Genomic DNA, 23700 nt, shown 5'->3' on the forward strand with positions numbered 1-23700 from the left:
CACACACACACACAGACGGACGGACACGATCGAATGCATGACTCCCCTGGCGGGAGTAAAACTACAGCATCAACTGCATCGTGCTCGGAGCTCCATCGAGTCTCGCTTCACCATCTTCCCTGGGACGAACTGCTTGAAGATTTTCCTCCAGTGCGTTGAGACAGAGAACAACTGGTAAAGTTTCTCGATTGTCCCGAAAAAAAGTCCCGGTGTTCACTACAGGTGCAGCAGAGTGAACTTCAGACAAATGTAGGGAATGGTTGGTGCACGGAATGAAGAAAGCCTTTGGATTGACGTCGGTGATTCGCCGTTGAACTCCACGGTGAATCGAGGCCATCGTGACGTCATTTTCGTACCATTGACCACGTAGGTTCATGAGGTCAAAACCATCATGTTGCAGCTTTCTTACAATTTGTTCTGTTAAATCTTCCGCCATCTTTGCCTTCCAGGTAAATGAAATCGATAAATGACTCCTTTACGTTCACTCCCCACGTGAGATATGGACAGAAACGCTTCTCACCTCCCTCCTTCATTCCTCCCTCCTCCCCCTCATTCCTTCTTACATCAATCCTTCGTGCGACCTCCCTTACCTCAGGTTTTCGCGTCAGTGACAATCTATGGCGAGTGAACGGTCGCAGATCTTCCAACACCTTTTTTCCCCCCTTCCCCATCCCCTCTTGACCTTTCACCTGTTTTTCCTTACTCAACCTGAAGATCTCGCGAACGGTCCCGCCGGATATAGATGTTTAACTCTCGGCTGAGGGTGGTGGGGCGAGCCTGGTTTTGGCGGTCACTGTTACAGGTGTTAGCTTGTGTTGATAACACCGCCCAGTGTACTGTGCACATGTACTTCCGGAGTGACCTCCGGGCCGGAAGTGCCGGACACGGAACATGGATTGCTCGAACTACTAACGGCTCCGTGTCCTTTTGTACGAGCGTCTGAAACATGGTGTCAGAAGTGGGACGCACTTCACTGTCCATGCTGAACTGCACAAAATGGAGCACCATCTGACTGGGCCTTTGACCAAACAACAGCTCATAAGCATGCACAACGATGTTTTCAATGGGCCAATGGAGTCAGTTCCATGAGAAATACATTTTGAACTGGACGCCCAAATCCGTCCAGTCCAGTGCGCCCCGCGCAATGTACCCGTGGCCATGAAGGCACAGCTGGACAGACATGAGGCAGATGGGCACATCACCACTGTGACCGATCCGCTGCAGGCACGTTAAACTAAGACTTGGCCTGAAGAAGCTGCAGTTCAAGGTAACAAAGGTCCGTTTCCATGGAAACGTATTGTCTTCAAAGGGCCCGACGGCTGATCCCAAAAAGGTGAGAGCCATTCTGGAAATGTCACACCCAACAGATGGGAAGGCGGTCCAGCGTTTCATCGGCTTTGTGACCTACCTTGCCAAATTAATGCCACACCTTTCTGAGGTTTGTGAGCCGTTGAGGAGAAACCGCTGGACGAGGATGCGATATGGCATTGGGTACCGAAACACGATGCTGCAGTGCAGGAAATAAAGCGCCTGGTCACCACGATGCCTGTATTAAGGTACTATGACATCTCAAAGCCAGTCACTATACAAAGTGACAAGCCAAAACTGGGGTGCCGTCTCATGCAAGAGGGACAACCGGTCGCATTTGCATCAAGGGCACGAAGGATGAAAGTGACGGGTGGAGAAGAGTGATGGAAATGAATGCAGAAGGAAGTAAAGATGGTGGCTAAAGATGGTGGAAGAAGAAATGCGGGCAAGGGGGTTAACAAGGAGAGATGCAGAAAATAGGGCAAAATGGAGAAGATTGTCATGGGGACCGCAAGGCTAACCCCCGCTCTAGCAGGGAAAATGGCCTTTAAATGCCTGTTGTTGTTGTTGTTATAGGTTCACTCAGCCTGTCATCCTTCGGAGGTGGACTAAACTGAGTACCAGCTTGCTGGGGCCGAAAGGTCATCAATAATAAAGAAAGAAAGAATTTTACTTATTAGGCAAAGATGGATGGACATACAGAGTGTCATGGCGGTGCGTCACAGGCACGGTGGTTTATCAGTGTGTGTGCGCCGTCCCTCGTATGCACATTAAGCCGGGTGTCCCGTCTGCTATTCGTTGGTGCATGTTAAAGATCCCACGGTGTCCTTCGCCAAGAGAGGCGAGTTATCACCGGCATCCTGAACAAATTACAAATTCCTGCCCTGACTAAGGCAATGGCAAACCACCTAGTGTCACTCGCCAAGCAGCCAATGACTTGCCTTCAAACAAAGCACTCAATCACTCAAACAATCTTGTCATGCAAGCTCTTCCTCTTCTTTTCACTCACAATTGTTATCTTTTCTATGCATGAGGACCAGGTGAGGGAGGACACATTGGGTAATCAAGGTGACAATTCGTACAGAGCATACGTACCTCCGCCAGGCTGAACAGTTTATGTTTTGTATCCCACTGATGGTCCCGATCTGGATTCGGACCTGAACCAAAATCTAATCGGCTTCTTCTTGTCACTCACCCAACTCATCCCTCTAATTTTGTCATAAGTCGTCCACAACCTTTTGAGATACCCTGCTACGATATCCTTTTGAGTCATAATGAAGGCACCATGATGTCATCGTTAACAACACTTATTCCCCATATGAAGTTCTTTCCAACGAGTCACATTTCAATTTTTCCAGGGAGCAGTTTTGGTGATGTAGCGGTGCAATGTTTTTCGGTTTTTTTCAAGATGGTGCCTGTACCACGTGACATTTGACATCATAATTATCATTTAAAATTCCACAGCAGGAGGCGCTCCTATGGTGAAAAGTTTGTGTCAATCGGACCCACAGTTGCAGAGAAAAAAAAAAATCATACTGATCGGTAGTTGTGCTTGTCAAATTATGACGTCAAAATGAAGGCACAGTTGACATGATTGACATTACCATATCTCATTCCCCATGTAATGGGGAGTAGTTGACACACCATGTTCCAATTTTTCCCATGGAGCGGTTGCTGAGATAGAGGTGCAACGTTTATCCAAAATGGCGCCTGTACCACGTGACATATGATATCATAATTATTGCAAAATTCTACAGGAAGCGCTCCGATGGTGAAAATTCTGGGTCCATCAGACTAACAGTTGCAGAGGGAAAAAAACTTTCATACTGATCAGATCAAGCGTTGTAGTTGTCGAATCATGATGTCATAATGAAGGCACAGATGACATCATCATTAACATATCTTATTCCCCATGGGAGTACTTGACAGTGAGCCATGTTTAATTTTTTTCCGTTAAAACGTTTTCGGAGATATAGAGATGCAACGTTTTTCCAACATGGCGCCCGTACCACGTGGCATATGACATCATAATTGCCACCCAAAAATTCTGCAGGAGTCATACCTATGGTGAAAATTTTGTGTCAATCAGACCAGCGGTTTCCAAGAAAATGAATTTTAAAAATGCAGACACATGCATACGACATATGTACGATTGTACATACATACAGCCGCAGGCGATTGCTTAACCCCACAATTTTGCTTTGTGAGCTCAGGAAAAAATGCAGACACGTATGTATGTACATACGGGAATTTTTCCAACGGAGCTTTTCCACCCCACTTGGAACTTTTTTCCACCCCACTTGTAACTTTTTTCCACCCCACTTGGAACTTTTTTCCACCCCACTTGGAACTTTTTTCCACCCCACTTGGAACTTTTTTCCACCCCACTTGGAACTTTTTTCCACCCCACTTGGAACTTTTTTCCACCCCACTTGGAACTTTTTTCCACCCCACTTGGAACTTTTTTCCACCCCACTTGGAACTTTTTTCCATCCCACTTGGAACTTTTTTCCATCCCACTTGGAACTTTTTCCATCCCACTTGGAACAGTTTTCCATCCCACTTGGAACAGTTTTCCATCCCACTTGGAACTTTTTTCCATCCCACTTGGAACTTTTTTCCATCCCACTTGGAACTTTTTTCCATCCCACTTGGAACTTTTTTCCATCCCACTTGGAACTTTTTTCCATCCCACTTGGAACTTTTTTCCATCCCACTTGGAACTTTTTTCCACCCCACTTGGAACTTTTTTCCACCCCACTTGGAACTTTTTTCCACCCCACTTGGAACTTTTTTCCACCCCACTTGGAACTTTTTTCCACCCCACTTGGAACTTTTTTCCACCCCACTTGGAACTTTTTTCCACCCCACTTGGAACTTTTTTCCACCCCACTTGGAACTTTTTTCCACCCCACTTGGAACTTTTTTCCACCCCACTTGGAACTTTTTTCCACCCCACTTGGAACTTTTTTCCACCCCACTTGGAACTTTTTTCCACCCCACTTGGAACTTTTTTCCACCCCACTTGGAACTTTTTTCCACCCCACTTGGAACTTTTTTCCACCCCACTTGGAACTTTTTTCCACCCCACTTGGAACTTTTTTCCACCCCACTTGGAACTTTTTTCCACCCCACTTGGAACTTTTTCCCACCCCACTTGGAACTTTTTCCCACCCCACTTGGAACTTTTTTCCACCCCACTTGGAACTTTTTTCCACCCCACTTGGAACTTTTTACCACCCCACTTGGAACTTTTTTCCATCCCACTTGGAACTTTTTTCCATCCCACTTGGAACTTTTTTCCATCCCACTTGGAACTTTTTTCCATCCCACTTGGAACTTTTTTCCCATCCCAGCTGGAACTTTTTCCATCCCACTTGGAACTTTTTCCATCCCACCTGGAACTTTTTCCATCCCACCAGGAACTTTTTCCAACCCACGCGGAACTTTTCCACCCCACTCGGAACTTTTTCCACCCCACTCGGAACTTTTTCCACCCCACTCGGAACTTTTTCCACCCCTCGGAACTTTTTCCACCCCACTCGGAACTTTTTCCACCGCACTCGGACCTTTTTCCACCGCACTCGGACCTTTTTCCATCCCACTCGGACCTTTTTCCATCCCACTCGGAACTTTTTCCATCCCACTCGGAACTTTTTCCATCCCACTCGGAACTTTTTCCATCCCACTCGGAACTTTTTCCATCCCACTCGGAACTTTTTCCATCCCACTCGGAACTTTTTCCATCCCACTCGGAACTTTTTCCATCCCACTCGGAACTTTTTCCATCCCACTCGGAACTTTTTCCATCCCACTCGGAACTTTTTCCATCCCACTCGGAACTTTTTCCATCCCACCTGGAACTTTTTCCATCCCACCTGGAACTTTTTCCATCCCACCTGGAACTTTTTCCATCCCACCTGGAACTTTTTCCATCCCACTTGGAACTTTTTCCATCACACTTGGAACTATTTCCATCACACTTGGAACTTTCCCATCCCAGTTGGAACTTTTTCCATCCCACTTGGAACTTTTTCCATCCCAGCTGGAACTTTTTCCATCCCACTTGGAACTTTTTCCATCCCATGTAGCACGATTTGCATCCCACATGGAAACATTTCCAACATACCCGTCCTGGGACACACCATGTGCTAGTTATCACTGGCTCTAACAAGAACACCACTCAGTAGAGCGCATACTCCCGCCGTGGGTCAAGTTGGAATAATACGTTTTGTTTAACATCCCCTCTCCCCAAAACAATAAATGAAAAAGAAAGTAGGCCCTAACTGTCAGATAATTTATTTTGATATATCTCAGAATTAGAGGAGAAAAACATCATTTAAGAATAAGAATAAAAGCTTTAATGCAGTAAAACAGAAAAAATCTTTCCCAAATTTTTTCCCTAGATCCGGGATAATATCCTGAGCTGCCCCAAAAACTAATCAATTCTTCCTTATCCCAAGGACAATCATCCCACCAACTTTCATCCAAATCCGTTCAGAACTTTTCCAGATATCTTGTTCACGAACACACGAACATACACACACGGACGGACGGACACGATCGAATGCGTTACTCCCTGGTGGGAGTTACAATTGGTCACCTATAGATGACGAACTACCACAAACGCCACAATGGAATGATGTCAGATTCCCAGAGTACAAACTCCCAAAGAAAAGGAGCAACCGACAGAACTTACTGGTGTTGCACAGGAAATATGACAGGAAGAGCTCCATAATGTCATAAGGTCCAAATACAACAGATAGCAGGGAAAATAAAAAACAACGAGGCAAACAACAGAAGAAAGCAAAAGCAACAGTTTGAAAACAACTTGAAAAAGTTCTACAGAGAACGAGGGAAACAAGCAAAATGTGGCAACTTCCCCTAAATAAAGAGGTTCTTTAAAAATTCTGGAAAGGGATAAAGAAGACAAAATAGAACACAACAAGGAAGCAGATTGGATATGACACTTGGAAAATAAAATGGAACACCTACAGGAAATGCACTCAATGGTAATAGATGAAGAGAAAATCAGAAAACATCTTGCAAAAACGCCAAATTGCAAATGCCCAGGCCCGGATGAGATCCCAAACTTCTGGCTGAAACAACTGTATGCTCTCCACCCTCACAATGCTCGAGCATTTAACAAAATCATCAACGGGTTCACAGAAGGCAACTCTTTTCATCCCAAAACCGAATGAAAATCATCTACCTCACAAATATAGACTGATAACATGCCTCCCAACAGCATACAAACTTTTAACAGGGTTAATTAACGATGATATTTATGAATACTTGACTACACCAGGAGCTTTAGAGGCAGAACAGAAAGGATAAGAGGTCAGAAAATCTGACTCAAGGTCAGAGCCACAGCCATACAACAACAGGCTTTATTTTAAATCTCCGCAGCCATTTCATTCCTTTCAATTTTTTTTTTGTATACTTAGTCGAGGCTCATGTAAGAGCTAATACATAGAACATACAATAAAGGGAGCAGGAGAAAAGAGGGGGAAGAGAGAAGGCAACACAACAGAAAAGAGCAGGGACATCCTTAGATCTGTGGAAGTGGGAGGGCTGGGGGAGGAGGGAGGGTTACAGGGTATAATGCAAATGAACACTTCCAGGAATTTCAGGAAAGAAGTTGGGGATTTAAAGAGGCGGATTTGAGGTGCATTAACGGGGGTAGAAAAGATCAAGGTTTTGGATGGGGGAAGATAAGAGATGGGGGTGAACAGCTGTTTTAAAGACCTGGAGGGAGGAGTAGGATTGAAGAGAGTGAGGGAGTTTGTTCCAGAGGTGGGAGAAAAGAGGAATGAAGGAGTGAAAGTGAGCAGAGAGCCTTGATTTTGGCAGTTTAACCATAGAGGGTTGCAGGCAGATCTTGTGCGACCTGTAGGAATATTTGGAGGACAGAGCACAGACAGAGCAGGGGCAGCTAGGCTGGAGAGGAGTCAGTAGAAGACACAAAGACCACCAACCTGCCTGCGGTGAGAGTCAAAGGCCCTCAGATTCAGCTTAATCACTGGAGATTCCAATGATTCTGAAAGCTTTGGTTTCAACTGCGTGAAGCCGAGCTAGGTGTGAGGCAGGAGCACCAGCCCAGAGGGGAGAGCAGTATTCCATTGAGCTGCAGATGAAAGCTTTGTAAGTGGTGAGGAACTCAGTAGTGCCGAGGAAGGACTTCACTTGACCGACGGAGGATGTTCAGTCGGTGACTCATTTTGCAGGCCAGCTTGGAAATATTAATCTTCTAATTCATTTTTGGTGCAATTTTGAAATAATTATGTTCCTTTTTATATATTTTTTAGGGTGAGTATTTAGAATGTAATCACAGAATATACATTGTTTATGAACTTTTGATTCATTATTTAATCCCACTCTATCACAAGCTGTACAAATTGTAAGATTATCATATGGCACATCAGGAAATTTAAGAAGCTCGACATCATCAGGAATATCAATCATGAGGGTTCAGCATTTTCTAGGCTATTTAGATTTGTAATTTATACCATAATAATTTTGTTATCTACTGAGTCGTCCGATTCACTTTGACAACCAGAAAAATCATCACTCAGTATTGCATCATCAATAATCTATAAAACTACTTTCATAGCTTTCACCACGATCATAACATTCACCACTAAAATATTTAGATGTACGACTCATTTATTAAGAAAAACACATGAATGAATAGCTTGTGAGAAATTTATTTCAAGCAAAGACGTACACTAAATACATCCTGTAAAAATCATCTTTTTTATCCTATAAATATGATGAATAAAACATTGCGATGTAAGTTGAGGGAGGAATGGGAGTGATATTTTGGGAGGGGTTTTTGATAATTATTAAATTAAAAAATAAAATAAAATTATCATTATTACTGTTGAGCTCATTAGAAGTAAGATTTTGGAGAGGTATTTTGGGAATGGTTAGAAAATTTTTCCCTTCCCCTCATTCACTTACATGTAAAATCTGTTTTTTTTAGGGGAATACGTCTCAGAATTCTCATTTCCATACTAATCACGTGTCACACAGTTCAAAAAGGCCGGCACAATCTGCCTGGCTAGTGTGTGCCAGGGGCATTATGGTCGTGTAATGTGCTGTAGGGCCCAGAAGCAGGCAATGGATTTATTTTTATTGAGGACAGTCAGGAAAGAGGACAAAGTGTGAGAAAGGAGGGACTTGAGAAAGGACGGAGGACAGACCAGAGGGACTTGCGCAGTGAAGAACGGTTGAGCATGAGGGCTGATTCAGGGTGCACATCCTGAAGTGCTGATTGTCACTGGCGCTCCTCATTGCTGGCTTGTTTTGTCGCTGTTTGCTGAAGTCGCTGGCTTACTTCATCGCTGGCTTCCAAAACGGGCTGCACCATCGCCTTCCACCCTTATACATTGTGCCAAAGAAAAGTCCTCACCTGCAATTTAATTATTCCTACAAGCACGATCTGTGGCGCCTATTTTGGGTTAGGTTTTATATTTTTTTCCCCCTCATTTCTCTGTACATAACTTGGCGTGTCCCCATCTCCCTCTTTGTGTCTGTTGATTCGCTTGGACTATTCTGAACTGCTCATTCACTTTTTATGATCATTATAAATAAACCCTTTAAAAGGTAAGAAAACATGTTCAATCTACTGACTCCTGTACGTGTTGCTGTCAATTTCATTTGGGCGAGCTTGGGGAACGGTAAAGATTAATTAATAACTGTACGCAGTAGGTAAGAAACCATTTGGTCATTTACTGGGACAAAGGATCCACAGAGGCACTGTGTTAACAGAGCATCAGACATGACAATATTATTTCATATTCCAGGAGTATATTTATATTCCCAGGGTGTATATAGAGAGACAGGGCCTGTGAAGAGAGCTTTATCAAGATGGCGAAAAGCCGGGTCCTCAAAAGTGCTGCTGCCCCTGGTGGGCAGCTCACAAACATGCTGCCCCCAGCTCTACAAACACTGTAATGAAACAACAGTAAGCAGAAAACACTTTGCCAGGCAGACACAGGTAAAGCTAATAACGTATTGGTTGGGTTAATCAGGGCACAAATTACAAATCAAAATTAAGAGTCAATGCTGCACAGCAATTTAGAATATTGTGTGCAGTATTGGTCACCACATGTGTGTAAGAAAAGAGCTGCCATAGAGTGGGTTCAGTGTAAGGTGACAAGTGATTCTGGTTTTAGCCAGACGAGATTTCAGTGGAAAACAAATCACAGGAAGAATAATGCTTTAGCAAACCTGGATCACATTTTTATCGAAACATAGATATGGTACTGTCAAAACTGTGCCTGCCCAAAGTAACTCACTGTATGTATGTGTGTATAATGCATATTAATATATGCATGTATATGTGTGTGGATGTGTTGGTTGTTATCTCCATGTGTGGGTTTCAGAAGATGAAAGTCCTCCAAGGCCTCGAAATATCCACCTCCATTCCGGTAAAGGGGCGGAGGGGGTGAGGTGGGGGTTACGATTCATTAACTAAGCTGTGAGGCTTTCTCGTTCTCAATGTTTTGTTCTCAGGGCACTTTTCAGACTAGTTACTGAGTGCAGGACAGATTCCAAATTACATTTGGTTGTATTAATATTCCTCGGATGTTTTTTTTTTTTCAAAGATCTGAGTTAGATCTGTAGGTCTGTAGGGTTCTTCTTTGGCATTCCCGTTGCTCCAATAATCACTAGTATAATATCGGCGCTCTTCACATTCCAGGAGTTTTTCACTTCATTTTTGAGGTCTGGGTATTTGGTCATTTTCTTGATTTCTGCATCGCTTCCGCCGAAACCTCAATTATGAATGCCTTCTTTTCTTTTTTTTATACCAAAGTACTATATCTGGTTGCGATGTTTTGTTTTCTATGTTTACGCTCGATGGGAGCAACAGGTCGTATTTGAGGGGTACTTCGTTGTTCTCAATAACTGCTTTTAGTGCATGCTTCCATGATTTTTCTGAGACCGGGATATTATCGTTTTTGCAGATGTGCCAGCGGATCTCCAGACATTGTGGTACCTTTGTGTATACAGCTGTTCTGACGGGGTTTACTTTACATTCCGAGAGAAAGTGATTGTGCTTTCTGTTTCTACCTTGCAGAACCTGCGCTTGTCCAATTGACTCAATCCTGCCATATACTTAAGGCCTATGGTACAACGTCATTGGTCTTCTACATTAACTATGACCCATTCCCCACCCCTGTCAATTCTCTCCTGCATGTATTTTTCGATGTCGAGATAAATTTGATGAACAAGAAAAACCCTTGTTGCAGTGAGAACACGTGTAGGGTTTCTCTCCGGAGTGTATCCTTTGATGCCGCTTTAACTTGGAGGGATGAACAAACCCCTTGTTGCAGTCAGGGCAATGATGGGGTCTTTCTCCTGCATGAACATTTTCATGAGAATGTAAAGCTGATGAAGAAGTAAAGTTCTTGTTACACACACAACACTTGAAAGGCTTCTCTCCTGCGTGTAGTCTTTCATGTTCATTTACAGAGGAAGAATATGCAAATGCCTTGCTGCACACAGAACACTTGTAAGGTTTCTCTCCTGTGTGTGTTCTTTGATGTTGACGTAAGCTTTTTGAGTAATTAAATGATTTTCTGCATTGCAAACACTTGTAGGGCTTCTCTCCTGTGTGTATTCTTTGGTGAACCATCAATGACGTGACATTGGTAAAATCCTTGCAGCACACCGAACACTTGTGAGGTTTCTCTCCTGTGTGTATTCTTTGATGTATTTTCAATGAAGTCATATTGGTAAAATCCTTGCAGCAAACGGAGCACTTGTAAGGTTTTTCTCCCGTGTGTATTCTTTGATGTCGGTGTAAACTTGTTGAGTAATTGAATAATTTGCCGCATTGTGAACACTTGAATGACTTCTCTCCCGTGTGTATTTTTTTATGTACATATAAATATGAAGAAGATGCAAACGCTTTGCTGCACACAAGACACTTGTAAGGTTTCTCTCCCGTGTGGATTCTTTCATGTCGACATAAAGTTGATGACTGAATAAATGCCTTGCCGCATTGTGCACACTTGAATGGCTTCTCTCCCGTGTGTATTTTTTTATGTATATAAAGAGACGAAGCAGCTGCAAACACCTTAGAGCACACAAGACACTTGTAAGGTTTCTCTCCCGTGTGGATTCGATGATGTTTACGTAAACTTCCCGAGTCATTAAATGCCTTGCCACATTGTGAACATTTGAATGGCTTCTCTCCTGTGTGTATTTTTTTATGTATATATAAATATGAAGAAGAGGCAAACGCTTTGCTGCACACAAGACACTTGTAAGGTTTCTCTCCCGTGTGTATTCTATGATGTACTTTCAAATTCTTCGTAGTGGTAAAATCCTTATTGCAAACAGAACACTTGAAAGGCTTCTCTCCCGTGTGTATCGTTTTATGTATACAGAGAGACGAATAAGATGGAAATATCTTGCTGCACATGGGACACTTGTACGGTTTCTCCCATTGGTTGTTACCTCCATTTGCTGGTTTCAGTTTCTCCCCTGTGTGTATTACTTGATGTTTACGTAAACTTGCTGAATGAATAAAAGATTTGCCACATTGTGAACACTTGTAGGGTTTCTCTCCTGTGTGTATTATTTGATGTACTTTCAAACCCTTGGTAGTGGTAAAATCCTTATTGCACACAGAACAACTGAAAGGCCTCTCTTCTGGGTGTATTGTTTTATGTATATAGAGAGATGAATAAGACGCAAATGCCGTGCTGCACACAGGACAATTATAAGGCTTCTCTCCCGTGTGGATTCTGTGATGATCACGTAAACTTGCTGAGTGAATATATGCCTTGCTACATTGTGGACATTTGTAGGGTTTCTCTCGTTGGTTGTTTGTTGGTTTTCCCTTTGTGGGTTTCTTCTCGCCTGTATGCATTCTTTTATGTACATTTAGAGAGGAAGAATACGCAAATGCCTTGCTGCACACAGGACAATTGTAAGGTTTCTCTCCTGTGTGGATTCTGTGATGATGGCGTAAACTTGCTGAGTGATGAAATGATTTGCCGCATTGTGAACACTTGTAGGGTTTCACTCCTGTGTGAATTCTTTGATGTACTTTAAAATCATTGGCATTGGTGAAATCCTTATTGCAAACAGAACACTTGAATGGCTTCTCTCCCGTGTGTATTCTTTTATGCTCTTTTAAATATGAAGAAGAGGCAAACGCCTTGCTGCACACAGGACAATTGTAAGGTTTCTCTCCTGAATGGATCATTTGATGTCGCCGTAAACTGGCTGGCTGGTTGAATGCCCTGCCACATTGTGAACACTTGTGTGGTTTCTCTCCCGTGTGTATTATTTGATGTACTTTCAATGCAGCGATACTGGTATAATCCTTATTGCAAACAGAACACCTGAATGGATTCTTCTTTTCGCCCATGTGTCTTTTTTGATGTTGATATAAAGATGATGAACGAGCAAAATCCTTGCTGCACACAGGACATTTATAAGGCTTCTCTCCTGCGTGTTTTCCTTTATGATAATTCAGAGATGAAAACCAATAAAAATCCTTGTTGCACACAGGACATTTATAAGGCCTCTCTCCTGTGTGTTTTACTTGATGGCATTTCAAAGAAGATAACCAAGAAAATTCCTTGCTACACACAGTACACTTGTATGGCATCTCACCTTTGTGTAATGTTTCACATCTCTCTAAAGATGCTAATGAACTAAACGTTTTCTTGCAAACAGGACACTTGTGCAGCTTCGCACTCCTTTCAGTTTTCTTGCATGTCGTAATGCATTTCTTGTTTTTTGTCAGAACACGGCCATATTTGTTGACGTCCTGACAAGACTGTGTCATGTTTTGATTGAAAGAAACTTCTTTGTCAAACAACTGGGAACTTGACTTGTTTGTTGCGATGATGTTTGCAGAACTTGACTTGGAAGAAGAAACAATTTTCATTTGATTTTCTGCAAAGACAATTCAGAAAGGGATCAACAAATCACTATTGCTGCAAAACATACAACATAAAAAATGCATACTGTACACGACCGGTCAAAAGTTTTAGAACACATCAAATTTTCCAGTTTTTATTGAAATTTTAAGCAATTCATGTCCAGTAAATAACCTGAAATGGTACAAAGGTAAGCAGTAAACTGCTCGAGGTTAAAAAAAAAGTTTAGGTTAGCAAAAACGGGAAAATAATGTAAATTGCACAGTTACATTGTAAAAAAAGGCCTTCTTCAGGGAACGAGTAATGGGTTAACAACTTACAGCTGTTCTGCAGCAATGTAAGTAAATTAAGCCTTTAAAGTTGATGCAAACAATTCCGACAGGTGTCCCAACCTCTGCTGATTACTTGATTACAAACTCCCTGTCTGTATAAAAGCAGTATTGGAACAGACTGTTATCACACCCTCTGAAGCATTATTTGGACAATATTGCACTGCAGGAAGTAGTATATTGGAAACTGGAGGAAACTCTGACAGGAAGAGGTCTGGCAGACCCAAAGCCACAACAGAATCAGATGACCAGTTTCTGAGAGTCAACAGCTTGCGTGATAGGCGGCTCACAGGACAACAGCTTCAAGCACAGCTTACACTGGTCGAAGTAAGTAAGTCTCAGTTTCAACTGTGAAGAGAAGACTTCGAGCTGCAGGTTTGACAGGTTGCGTGGCAGTAAGAAAGCCATTGCTAAGATGGCAAAATAAGAAAAAGAGGCTTGCCTGGGCCATGAAGCACCACCAGTGAACTACTGAAGACTGGAAGAAGGTCTTATGGACCGATGAATCCAAATTTGAAATCTTTGGTTCATCACGCAGGGTTTTTGTACACCGTCGAGTAGGCGAAAGGATGGTACCTCAGTGTGTGACACCAACTGTCAAACATGGAGGAGGAAGCGTGATAGTCTGGGACTCTTTTGCTGGATCCAGAGTTGGCGACTTTGCACAGAGTGACTGGCACCCTGAACCAAAAGGGCCACCACAGCATTTTGCAGCACCATGCAATACCCTCTGGTATATGCCTCGTTGGTCAGGGGTTCATCCTACAGCAAGATAATGACCCTAAACACACCTCCAGGCTATGTCAAAACTACCTTCGAGGAAAAGAACAAGACGGTAGGCTTCAAATCATGGAATGGCCAGTACACTCTCCAGACTCAAACCCCATTGAGCTGGTTTGGGATGAACTGGACAGAAGGGTGAAAGTAAAGCAACCTACAAGTGCATCACATTTGTGGGAACTTCTGCAACAGTGTTGGGAAGAATTTCCCAAACAATATTTGATTTCCATTGTAGAAAGAATGCCACGAGTGTTTTCGGCGGTTATATCTGCAAAAGGTGGCTACTTTGCTGAGTCAAAAATTTAAAATTACATTTTGTGAAAACAAAATGATTCTATGATTTCTTTTGTATCTCCAATTGTTTATTTGTTCTATGCTTAATTTCAGAGTACATTGAGACATTAATTAAACTGCGTAAATTTCAATAAAAACTGGAAAAATTGAGGTGTTCTAAAACTTTTGACCGGTAGTGTACTCTATTTTGATCCAAAATTGGTCCTATATCTGTACTCATCTCTCAATACAGAAGCTACATCGGAAGCATTCCATAAATGGCAAAACATTCAAATCTTACCAGGAATTAACTTGGTTGTTCTATCTGTGTGGTGGACATGAAAAATGAATTACATGATTTTCCTTACTCGGAACACCGATGCAGGAGGCCATTTACTGTATAATATGGCCAAATCCTGTGCTATTATTACCAACTTATGGTTGTTTGTCCATGCTCTATCCTTTATAAATGTGGAGTGTTAAGTAAGACAGCAGCAAGTACAACCTTTTAAAACTTTGGTATGACTCGGCCAAGGTTTGAGCCACCTACCTCCAGCCTCAGAGTGGATTCTCTCGAACCATTATGCCACCGATTCTAGTGGAAAGGAGACCATTAAGCCCATTTGCAAAAAAACATTAACCATTAAGCAGACCATTGAGACCATTAAGCCCATTTCCAAAAAAGACCAAAGTGTGCCAAAGTGCATGATCGAACTATATGGTATTTATAGAATACTTACCTCGCGCAGTCTTGAGAAGGACTTGGTGCGGAGCCAACTCTTCTGTTTTTTAAAGGTTTTCCCCCCCTTTAATCCAGCGTAGCTGCCAGACCAGCGACCGATGACGTCACTTTTATCAAACTTTTCCCATGGGTAGTCGATAAATCAGTTAGTTTCACATTGATCGGTTAAGCAGTTTCGGAGAAGATTTTCAAAGACTTTCAATTAGATCCAATATTATTATAATTATCCAATATCCAATTAGCCCAACCATGTGACCTATGACATAATAAGTTTACACACTGGCTCCAATTGGGTAGGTGATGAGGTGTGTGAAGTTTCGTGTTGATCAGATAAGGTTCATTTTTCCATCCAAGATAGCTGCCAAACAATATGACCTATGACATCATTTTCACACTATATGCAGCAATGGTGTTCAATGATATTTGGAAAGTTTCAGCTGTTTCAGAGAAATTTTTCTTTTCCTTTGATCCAACATGGCTTTCAGATCATGTGATCTATGATTTATTTGTGAACACCCTATATTCCCCAAGGCTTGGTGTTACGGATTCGTCACTTCCGTTGTTGTGGTTTTCACACTTGACATATTTCTGATATTATGTACTATTATTATCTTCAAAAGGTTTAGTATTCATGAACAGTTATCAAAAGTTAAAAAGGTTAACTTTAAATGATACAGGAAACCGAACCGGAAGACGACGAGGGAGAAGAAGAAGAGGCGTGGCGAGCAAAGTCGGACAAGGCGCGTGACGTCGAGCTCCGTAGCGAGCGTTGTCTACCGAAGGTCGCGAGGGAATTTTGAGTTCCTTGAAAGGACATCCGGCGATCGGTATTATCGCTGGGATTGAGAAACCTGCGTAGTCAGGTTTAGGCTGAGATTCCGACGAATCCTTGCCTGGCCGGATCGACTCAAGCAAGAGCCGTCGGCCATTTTGAACCTCGTGCTTCGTTCACCGACAAAGGTTTTACTACGAGTCAGCTCTTCTCAACATCCTATCGTCTGTCGGGGTGTGTGTGTGCGCGACCGCTTCATCTCCAATTATGTTGCGGTTTGCTGAGTGAGCTGTGAATGCGCACGTCTGGATCGCGCCTTTGGGATTTCCCTTTCCGACGCCAGTTGGCTTCTGGTTGGACCACGTGACGGTCCACGCTTTACCCCATCGCCTCATCACTATTCGCTGGAGCGAATCAACTTCGCCTTGGAGAAGGTTATAAAGACATTGAGGAGTGTCCTTTTTCACTCACGTGGAGCGCAGTGAGTTATTTGACTTTAGTTGATGGTACCATCCTAAGATATATAGAGTGCACTCTGGATTGCCATTTGGTTGTACTGTTATTCTTGTGTGTGATTTTTAGTAATACATTTGTTCGTTTAAAATCATTGGTGTGGTTTCACTATTTATTTCTAACACAGAATAACATATTTTTCTGCTGTGGCTCCTCTCGGGATTCTGAGGTACACCGTGACCAGGGGGTCGGCGAGGAACACGTAACATTGGGGAACATGTGCATGAACCTTTACATCTATCTGGACAGCTGTCTTGAAGAAGATTTTAAAAGTTCAATCAAACATGGCTGCCAAACCACGAGACCTAATGATGTCATCAATTTAATTCTGTTGACCAAATTATCCCGAGATGACCTTCAAAATTTTTCATACCGATCAGATCAAGTGTACTTGTTGAATTTGCACCGATGACATAATCACGAATATATGTTGTTCCCAATGGGGAGTACTTGACAATGAGCCATGTTTCAACTTTTTTTCTATGGAGCAGTTTCAGAGATATAGATGTGCAAAGTTTTTCCATGATGGTGCCTTTACCACGTGACCTATGACGTCATAATTAGCACTAAACTTTTGGACAGGAGGTGCTTTTATGGTGAAAATTTTGTGTCAATCGGACCAATGGTTGCTGAGAAAATGAATTTTAAAAATGCAGACATGCACGTACGTACGTACATACGTAAGTACTGACCCGATTGCTTTAACCCTGCTTTTCACTTCGCGAGCGCAGGGTAAAAACTTGTAGACGAGATCATTTTGAGATATCGTGCTATATCATTTTTGGCCCTATATCTCAATGGTGAGGAATCACTTTTGAAATTCTAGTATCCGGATCTTCACCAAAATCTAATCAATTCGTTCATATCACACACATTTTAAATTTCAGGTCAATCGGGTGAAATTTGTTACTGGGAGAAAATTGTTCCTATGAGGGGGAGAACTGCAGAAGGGAGGTGTGGTGTATGCAGGTGCGTGTAATGCGATTTCTGAAAATAACTGTTGTTGACTCAGTTGATACTCCACAACAGGGTGAGTCAATGACGTGTGTGCGATGGAAGGTGCAAGGGTGTAGGATGCGTGTGCAAGATGTGTAGGGAGAGAGGTCAGTTCTGGGGAGAATACTGTTGACCCTTTTTACTGCTCAAGAGTTGGTTGGTTCTCCAAAAACCAACCACAAACAAACTCCGAGGGCTGCTTTGCTGAACTTTTCCACCGAGCTCTCCAGAACTGAAATGACATTCAGAACAAACACTCGGAACTCTCCAGAAAGGAACTCTCTCAGAGAACTTTTGAACTGAGCTCTCACATGAACTCCTCAAAACTCTGACTGTTGCTCTGACTCTGAGTCTTGCTCTGACTCTTATCACCCACATTTCTGTCACCTCTCATGTCCGCTTTCCGTGAGCCAGCCACGCCGACTGGCTGGCACTGACATCCAGTCATCGTTATTGGTTCCAAGTATGTGATGGGCGGGGCTGCTGGAATGTCGCTAGTGGCTCGAAGGCGTGGCAAGAGCAACACTGGAAGCGTTGATGGCTCGGTGTCGTGGTGAGAATAATGTGTGTAGCGCTGGCAGCTCGGCTCTGCTGTACTAAAATAGGGTCCGTGTTTTATATATTTTCACGTCTGAGGCTCCGTTAAGATAGTATCCTCAGCACCGAGATCATTCGTCACGGGAGATGGCCCAAACTATCTTTCATTACATTTCGTTCAATAAAGTCTACAACTTTACCGTTATCCAAAGATCATTCAATCGACGACACACACAAAAAGCAGATGCCTCAAACACATTTTCTTACCTTTTAAAGGATATATTTTTGTAAAGTAAAGCACAAGGATGAGGATGAGGGTAAACAAGACGCTATAAAAAGAGACAAAACGGAATGAGCCAAGTGAATCAAAAGGACACACAGAGGTAAATGAGAATATGGAAACTTATGTACAATAAAAAAAAATATATATAACCACCTTTAGAGGCCATTTTCCCCCGCAAAGCGGGGGTTGGCCTTTTTCGGGAACCGTGGTTGTTGTTGTTTTTCGGTCCCCTTTTTGAAGCAATGTTTTACGGCCGGATGCCCTTCCTGACGCCAACCACCTGACGCCAACCCTGACGCCAACGACAAACAGGGAATATACCAGTGAACTGGTACTCAATTAGCCGACCTCGGAAGGATGACAGGCTGAGTCAACCCCCCTGGCGTTAATTCAGCAATCGACCGGGATTCGAACCCAGGATCTTTGGATCCTAAGCCGGGACCCTAACCGCTAGCCCAACACCAGGGTCACCTGGTGTGTACCCATGTACACCCCATGTACAATGAATGGAAATAAAGCAATTCCTATCCCACCATAGGTGTAACAGATCACACTTGTACAACAAGGTTAGAATGCAGGCAAGGACTTCGCTTTTCTCTACGATGTACAGGATGGACACAGGGTTCAATGCAGCCCACTTCGGAAACCAGTTGCGAGACACGAGCCAGTGACAAAGTAGCTCCCAGGATGCTGAAAGCCAAACAGCATGATGAAGATGAGTTCCGAGGAAGGCCAGCGTTGATCAGCCTCCACCAGGCCTCATGGAACCCTTGGTCCTTTTTAAAACGAGGCTTCCTGGTCTGTCATCGGTCCTCTTTCGCCTCCTCCAAAAACGCAGGGTGATCCCAGCTTGGGTCGATTCCACCGAGACAAGCCACAATCGGTCTAAAACTCCTCCGCAAACCACTTGTTTGTGCTCCATTCACACGAGGATTTTTGATCTCTCCAAAGACACACACTAGGCCTCTTCTTCCTCCTCGTTGGCTCCAGGTCTCTCTCAAGTTATCTTCCTCCTCTAAGCGAGGTCTCTTGCGTTCTCTTCTTCTTCCTTGCAATTTTCCCACACATATGATTGTCACTCTCTTTCCGTCAATGTTCCCGGGGCAGTCGCTGCCAACTACAGGAGCACCAAAATGGCATGCTCAGTTGCGGTCGCCTAGATAGCTCAGATGGCAGAGCATTGCTACGGTGTTCCAGAGGATCTAGGTTAGATTCCTGGTCTGGGCATGTAATTTTCCCACATAGTCACGTGAAAAAGTAAGTACACCCCATGTAAAGTTTTGACTTTTTCAACATATTTCAACATACAGATATTTGATCTTCATTTCAACAATATCGATAGATAAAGGTGATATGATATAACAAATATCATGAAACATTGACATTTTGTAGTCCATTGTATAATTTAAATAAACATAAATGCAAATTTCACATGTGGAAAAAGTAAGTACACCCCTACATTTATCACTACTTCAAATACCTAAAATTAGAATCAGGTGCACCAGCTCAGGTGCAAATGATTAGAACATCGTTAGAGAGGATCTTGGAGGATGGAGGAACCTGTCTTATTTAAACCTCAGACATTTAGTTTGGTTTGCTCTTTGTTGTTGAAGTGTGCGGCGTCACCATGCCTAGATCAAAAGAGCTCTCTGAGGCCTTCAGCAAGAAGGTTATGGATGCCTACGAGTCTGGGAAGGGATTTAAAGAGATCTCCAAACAATTTGAAATCAATCATTCGACTGTCCGGAAGATCATCTACAAGTGGAGAAGATTCCAAACAACTGCCAACTTGTTCAGGCCAGGCCGCCCCAGCAAGTTCAGCCTGAGAGCAGACCCCAAGATGCTGAAAGAAGTCTCTAAGAACCCCCAGAATGTCGTCACGGGACCTACAGGTAGCTCTTGCCACTGTTGATGTCAAAGTGCACGAGTCTACCATTAGAAAGAGGCTGCACAAATTTGATCTACATGGGAGGTGTGCCAGGAGGAAACCTTTGCTGTCCAGAAAGAACATCAGGGCAAGACTATAGTTTGCCAATGAACACCTAGGCAAAGACCAGCACTTCTGGAACAATGTGCTCTGGACAGATGAGTCAAAGGTAGAGCTATTTGGCCACAGTACCAGAAGACATGTTTGGCGAAAACCAAAGACAGCATTTGACCACAAGAACCTGATACCAACTGTAAAGTATGGTGGTGGAAATATTATGGTTTGGGGCAGCTTTGCTGCATCAGGGCCTGGGCAGCTCACCATCATAGAATCCACGATGAATTCTTTATTGTACCAGAGGGTGCTTGAGGATAATGTGAGGCCATCCGTCGGAAAGTTGAAGCTCAACCGAAGGTGGACCTTGCAACATGACAATGACCCTAACATACCAGTAAATCCACCAAGGAATGGCTGAAAATAAAGAAATGGAGGGTTCTGGAATGGTCAAGTCAAAGCCCGGATCTAAATCCCATCGAGATGTTGTGGGGGGATTTGAAACGAGCTGTGCATGCATGAAACCCCTCAAACATCGCACAGCTGAAAGAATTCTGCATGGAGGAGTGGGCAAAAATTTCTCCCAGTCGATGTCAGACTGGTAGACAGTTATAAGAAACGCCTACTTGAGGTTGTTTCTGCCAAAGGGGGCAATACCACCTATTAGAGCCAAGGGTGTACTTACTTTTTCCACAGAAGGAAATGGCATCTCAGTAAATTTTTTGTTGAATAAATTATTGCAAAGTCAATTTTCCATTGTTTTTTGTTCAATTAGATCACCTTTATCTGTAGATACTATTTAAATGAAGATCAAATATTGATATGTCCACATATGTTAAAATATAAAAAACATTTCATGGGGTGCACTTACTTTTTCCACATGCGAAATTTGCATTTATGTTTATTTAAATTATACAATGGACTACAAAATGTAAATGTTTCATGATATTTGTTATATTATATTGTGGTGCTGCGCACACACGACTCGATTGCCAGAGAGGTAGGCCACAACGCGTTGGTACAACAAGAGTCTTTATTCAGAGCTCGCACTTCAGCACTGGGCGGGCTCGAGCTTAGTGCCCGCATATATGTCCCGAGGCCACGCCTTGCCCCCGGGCGTTGCCGATCGGTCGAAAGGCGGGGCATGCATTTTAGTTCCCCGCCTGGACGCTCGCGCCACCCACTGGTGCGCGGAATTATTGCCCCTTGTGCCCGCCACGATATCACCTTTATCTATCAACATTGTTGAAATGAAGATCAAATAGCTGTATGTTGAAATATGTTGAAAAAGTCAAAACTTTACATGGGGTGTACTTACTTTTTCACGTGACTGTATATCAATGTAATTATTTAATCCTGTTAATTAATCGAATTATCACATCAGAAATTATTTAGTTTTTCAAACTTGGACTTATCCTCATAAACTTAACTGCCATGAAGTTTCAATAACTTATGAGAGATTGATAAAACAATATTGAACATTTATGTTCAGGTTCCTGCTCATTGCCAAGTTGCAAACATAAAAATAAAAACGAGGTACGTAAAACGTGCTCGCTACCAGAAATGCAACAGAAGTTCTTGTTACAAAACAAGCTTGAGTGGGTGCACACTGTTTAAGCACATCAATCCTTCGACATGATATAGAATTATAGCATTTCATCGTTAAGCGAACAAAACAAGAACAGCAGTGTTGTGTGTTCTGTGCGTAGCTCAACTTACCTTCAAGTAGCTGAGAAGCATCACAAGGTTCCTTCTTTGCACACTCATTGCTCAAAGCATTCTGGGAACTCTGATACAAGTCACTTTGAAAATTTTCAATCTTCACTGGATGAACCAGACCTGCAAACAATGTGATCCATCATTTCAGGAAAGAGGTGAAATGAATACAATTAAAGAAACTAGAACAATGCGACAGTGTCACCAATATGCCTCCGCATAGTCCACATAGTCCCACAATGCCATCACTCTGCATATGTATGGGTAGTGGATCACGTTTGTGAAGTTTCGTGTTGATCGGATAAGGCTCGTTTTTCTATCCAAGATGACTGCCAGACCACGTGACCTATGACATCATCATTTTCAAACTATATGCAACAGTGCCATTAGATGATATTTGTAAAATATTGCATCGATAGGGTGAGTGGTTTCAGAGATATAATTATTTAATATTTTCCTTCAATCAAAAATGGTGCCAAACCATGTGACCTATGATGTCATAAATTTAATATTTCAATACAAATGGGTCATAGATCATGTGCATGCAATTTCAGATTTTGGATAAAGAATTTGATTAAAACATTTTTGGCTGGTGTACCACTTCACCTATGATGTCATCATTATCTTGCCTTTTGTTCCCCATTGGGAGTACTTGATAATGTGCCAAGTTACAAATTTTTCCATTCAGTAGTTCCCGAGAAATGTGTTTTTAGTTATTTGCTTTTAATCCAAGATGGCTGCCATACCACGTGACCTATGACATCACAATTATCATAAAAACATTCTGCATGAGTGTCACTCCCACCCTGAAAGTTTCGTTTCAATTGGACATATGGTTGTTGAGAAAAACGAGGTTTAGCCCGTACAGACGGACGGACAACCCGAAAACAATGCCTCCAGCGACTTTGTCGGTGGAGGCATAAAAAAAAAGTTTTGAAATGAAACCGTCATACTTCCAACACACAAAAAAACAATCAATAAGTTTGGCACTTAAAATGTTATTCTGCTTCAAATACAAAGCACTTTATTTCAACTAACAATGAGGGATAGAAAAAGGAATGAAAATGTGAATAAAAACAAAAACAAAATCTAGATTTTGAGGTATTTCAGTAATCGCAATAAAAGCAAGACCAAGAAAACTTACGTGCATATATATTGTTGCGGTTTTTGGCTTATACGGGGTAAAAGAGGACACTGCATTATAACGATAGTTATTTCATATCTGTTTAGTTGAGTAGTGTAATACATGTGATTAAATATGTGTTGCATACGTATTAGATAGATGGGCTAATCCCCCCCCCCCCACCCCCATCCCTACCCCCTCCCATTTTGTGTTTCTCACCACTGCAGCCCGTCCTGTCGAATGTTTCTTTCCTACATCTGTCTCGCGTCTTATCCCTCCAGCCCCCAGAGGAACTGACTATTATTTGATGTCTTTTCATGCACAAATATTGGATCTAAAACGACATACGCCAACAACAACTAGAGCCAATCAGGGTGTGAGCGTAAATTACGCCACACTACGATCCTGCCTCTGATAATGCCAACAATCAGAGGGAAATAT

General features: G+C 42.6%; 2 protein-coding genes across 2 annotated transcripts; both read right to left on the reverse strand.

Moving 5' to 3' along the window:
* Window positions 1–7997: 7997 nt before the first annotated feature.
* LOC144888159 (uncharacterized) lies at window positions 7998–12195 on the reverse strand. Its single transcript, XM_068117104.2, has one exon. It carries the CDS (start codon window positions 12191–12193, stop codon window positions 10496–10498), a length of 1698 nt encoding a protein of 565 aa, XP_067973205.2. The 5' UTR covers window positions 12194–12195; the 3' UTR covers window positions 7998–10495.
* LOC144892271 (uncharacterized) lies at window positions 12194–22277 on the reverse strand (the record flags this gene model as incomplete). Its single annotated transcript, XM_078778057.1, has 2 exons — window positions 22140–22277; window positions 12194–13230 (listed from the first exon to the last, which is right to left on the reverse strand). A coding segment is annotated over exon 2 (1029 nt), but the record flags the coding sequence as incomplete, so codon positions are not given.
* Window positions 22278–23700: the final 1423 nt, after the last annotated feature.

The sequence above is a fragment of the Myxine glutinosa genome, chromosome 5 (genome assembly GCF_964187855.1).
Source record: "Myxine glutinosa chromosome 5, kmMyxGlut1.1, whole genome shotgun sequence".
NCBI classification, from domain to species: domain Eukaryota; kingdom Metazoa; phylum Chordata; class Myxini; order Myxiniformes; family Myxinidae; genus Myxine; species Myxine glutinosa.

What these genes read in the sequence shown, in the direction of transcription:
- LOC144888159 (XM_068117104.2), bottom strand. Translation starts at nt 12,193, where the DNA reads ATGCATACAGGCGAGAAGAAACCCACAAAGGGAAAACCAACAAACAAC.